We start from the raw sequence: 3,743 nt of genomic DNA, 5'->3' as shown, positions 1-3,743 counted from the left end.
CAGGACTAACAGCTGCTAATCCAGCTCCACACGTGGCTTGGTGCATGCCCAATACAGGCTGTCTGCGCTGTTGGTCATGAGGGTAGAGGGAGTCCTCATGCAGTGGGTATGCCTTCCCACCCCTCTTCCTTTCTGGTCACCCACCACACACAGGCTGAGGGTGTTTCCAGCTCCATCGCAAGGCCACCTAGTGGTATCACCTGCCCCAATGTCCCCAAGCAGACACTACAATGTACGTAAGATAAGAAAATAGTCCCAAGAGCTCAGAATAGAGGACACAGAGATACCAGACAGCTTGGTTGGGTATCTTCAATGGCTGAGATGATAGTCTTGAGAGGGTCAACAAGAGAGTCTAGCCCACATTAGAAAATAGCTTCAGCCCCTGTTCTTTGATCTAATGTCAAGTTCAGGCTGTGGATGTGACCCCACTAATTATGCAGTGAGTGGGCCAAAGATACAAGACCTCAACAAGAATGATAAAACTTCCTTTTATGGAGTTATGGAGGCCTGTCCTTGGTGGTGCCTTAGCAGTTCCTTCAGAAGGATGACTTGGCCCCCTGAAGACACCAGTTCCTACCTTCCTGGCATTCTACAACCTCTCTCCCAAAACCAGATAGTATCTGTCCAGAGTCAGACTTCTCTCTACTCACAACCCTGGAGTATTCTTTCCTTATGAGGAGATATATTCTTTCAAGGATGATTTTCAGGGCGGCACCTGTGGCTCAAAGGAGTAGGGCGCTGGCCCCATATACCAGAGGTGGTGGGTACAAATCTGGCCCCAGCCAAAAACTGCAAAAAAAAAAAAAAAGCAAGGATGGTTTTCAGAGGGCAGGAGACACACTGATAGAGGAAGAAGTATAAGACGTAATGCGATGGCGTGCCATGAACTCCTTGCTGACCAGGCCACGGGTGGCCAGAACCTTAAAGAATCCATGGCGAAAATTTTGGCCAATGAAGGCATAGATGATGGGGTTGAGGCAGCTGTGGAGAAATCCCAGAATCTGAGTGACTTCCAGGGCCCGGTCAACGTCATTGCGGCGCTCACAGCTCTCCTCGATCATCTGGGTCCTCATGAGGGTGTCTGTGAGCAGGACCAGGTGGTAGGGCAGCCAGCAGAGCAGGAAGATGAGGACAACAGCAAAGATGACCCGCATGGCCCGGTGCTTCTGACCCATCTGGGCCTTAACCAGTGTGCGAAGGGTGAATCCGTAGCAGAACAGCATGACCAGCAGTGGCAGGACAAAGCCAAATGTGTGGGGCAGGATCCGCAGCACCATTCGCCACTTTGCTGTGTTATTTCCTAGGATCTCATAGCACACTGTGATGGAATTGTTTGGATTATATGCTTCACGGAAGAGGAAGAAGGGCAGGGACAGAGTTACAGACAGTCCCCAGGTGCTCAGACATATGAACTTGACCAAGTGGCGCTTCTGGGTGAACGTGCGTGTGGCATGGACAATGGCCAGGTAGCGGTCCACACTGATGCAGGCCAGCAGGAGAATGCCGCTGTAGAAGTTGACTTCCTTCAGGAGGGACACCAGCTTGCACAGGGGTGTGCCAAAAATCCAGCCATTCACCTTGGAGGCGGCCCAGATGGGCAAGGTCAGGGCAAAGAGCAGGTCAGCCATGGCCAAGTTCAGCAGGTAGACGTCAGTAACAGAGCGGCTGACACGGCTGTATAGGATGACCAGCATCACCAGGGAGTTTCCCAACAAGCTCAGCAGGAACACCAGGGCATAGATGGTGACCACTGCATACTTGTTGAGTGTCTCAGTCTCTTGACTACAGGGTCTGGATTCTTCATCTACAGCTGGCAGGCCAGTGAAAGACTCTTCATCATCCCACCACCACCAAAGATCACTACTGTTTTTCTCAGTTTTAGCCATGTTCAATCTAGTTGAAAGGTCAAAAGGAAAGAAATATGACTGATTAGCTCAGACCAAGTCGCTGTCATCAAGGATGGGAAAAGAATTATTGGGACATCTTTTCCTCTCAGTTGGCTTGGCAACCAGAGATCCTCCCGCTTTGGCTCCTCCTTTAGAGGTGGATTTCCCAGTACTGTCCACCCTCCACAGCCCGGAGGCCTGGCCTCAGTATGGGGTAAGATGGGATACAGGGAAAACCTGCACCTGTCCCAACTCTGCCTGCAACTCCACCTCTGCCTCTGCTCCAGCCTATTCCATCCTCAGCCATGTCTGCTCAGAAGGGAGGACCGACCTGGTCTTAGACAGTCAAAGAGGGGTCAGCATTTAAAAAAAAAAAGCAGAAGATGGCAAATCTGTTCCCAAGTGTTCCTTTCTGTCTTATTTCCCCTCCCATGTTCTCCCTGATAGGAGCCAATTTGACATCAAACTGTATGTTAAACCTTGTCTTCAAGCGAGTGATAAAAGTTTTGGTCCTCTTTCTAAAAGATTGTGTGCATTTCAGAGGATAAAATCCCCATCTTGGTCCTGGAACACCTAGTAAACATGAGCAGAATCACTCAGCAGTTATCAGAATTTTACATTGGAAGACACTTTGTTGAAACAAAATCTTCCCAGAAGCCCAATATGTAAAATAGATGAAAGCCGAGCCTTTCTGGGGGGCAGTGGGCTGTGTGTATTTCTCCACACAGCCCCGAAGGAGCTCCATCTTCACCTCCAGGGCTCTAGAGAGCAGACTGAAAACCTCTGAAAAGTCACCTGGAAGGGAAATGAGCACGTATAGCAACCAGGCCTCATCAGAGCTGACTGTCATTGATAAGCTATGTGACCTTGAGCAGGACCTCTTAGCTCTACGAACTTCAGTCTTCTCATTGGTAAATTGAGGAAGACAAGGTAGTACTCTGCTTCCAGGTCTGAGGTCTGCGGGAAGCTCCTTCAGACCCGCACACTTTAGGATGTTCCCTCCCCACCAATATTTACATTTTCACAGAAGACAAAGTCTCAAGCAACAAACCTCAAATTGGGTAGTTAGCAGTCTCTGCCCCCCAAAAGGGAGAAGTATGACAGCATTAAGAGGCTGTGCCCTTGTCACCAACTATAGCCATATATGAGGCCAGAGTTGAACAAATTGTCACAAGGGAGGAGGCAGGCAGACAGCTGAGCAGAAATCCTCAGGTCCCTGGAAAATGAATGAATTTCCTAAAATAAAGTCAAGCCAAGGCTCCCTACCCCAAAGAAAGTTCTGGCAAGAAGAGGTGGCTTCCTACCTGAGGCACCAGCCAGGTGTGTCCAACTGTTAAGAGCCTGCAGCTCAGAGCCAGAGTGACTTAACAGAGGGAACTTAATGAATAAAGAGAAACAGTGAAACCACATCAGACCACACCTCCTCTGAGCTCCACCCACGGCTGCCTTTGCAGAAGAGCAGATGAGGTCAGGGCACACGGAGAACAAAGAGACTCCTGGGGTCCATATGTCCCAGGGAGTACCCAGCCTGAAGCTGGGGTTGAAAGGTCATCATCTGAATTCTCCACTCTGTAGAAAATCACTTTTATTTTCTTCCTTTTCTTGAATTTACTTCACAGTTTTTATTGCTCCATTCCCTAGTAGATCAACTTTGAAAGCTTCCAACTTGCCTGACAAGAATAAAAAAGGAAAGTATTTGATGTCTTACAGTCGAGACTTCAGAAGGAGTCCACTGTAGGAGGGACTTAGGGCCAAGCAGGTGGGAAGGGGTGGATGACTGTGCTTATGCCATTTTCGGACATCAATGCACAATCTTTACATACACCGGGGGAGATATCTGGGGGTAAAACCAACTCC

At 49.1% G+C, this 3,743-nt stretch overlaps 1 protein-coding gene across 1 annotated transcript; it reads right to left on the bottom strand.

The window, feature by feature from the left end:
- Positions 1–778: 778 nt before the first annotated feature.
- On the bottom strand, positions 779–3,211 carry CXCR1 (C-X-C motif chemokine receptor 1). Its single transcript, XM_003785083.3, has 2 exons — positions 3,191–3,211; positions 779–1,893 (listed from the first exon to the last, which is right to left on the bottom strand). The coding sequence occupies exon 2, from the start codon at positions 1,884–1,886 to the stop codon at positions 822–824; it is 1,065 nt and encodes a 354-aa protein (XP_003785131.1). The 5' UTR covers positions 1,887–1,893; positions 3,191–3,211; the 3' UTR covers positions 779–821.
- Between the last annotated feature and the right edge of the window lie 532 nt (positions 3,212–3,743).

The sequence above is a fragment of the Otolemur garnettii genome, unplaced genomic scaffold (assembly GCF_000181295.1).
Source record: "Otolemur garnettii isolate 467f Iridium unplaced genomic scaffold, OtoGar3 scaffold00013, whole genome shotgun sequence".
Lineage (NCBI taxonomy): Eukaryota > Metazoa > Chordata > Mammalia > Primates > Galagidae > Otolemur > Otolemur garnettii.
This window is presented reverse-complemented; position numbering and strand designations above follow the sequence as displayed.

Coding starts and splice junctions, on each gene's coding strand:
- CXCR1 (XM_003785083.3), bottom strand. CDS start 1,886: ATGGCTAAAACTGAGAAAAACAGTAGTGATCTTTGGTGGTGGTGGGAT.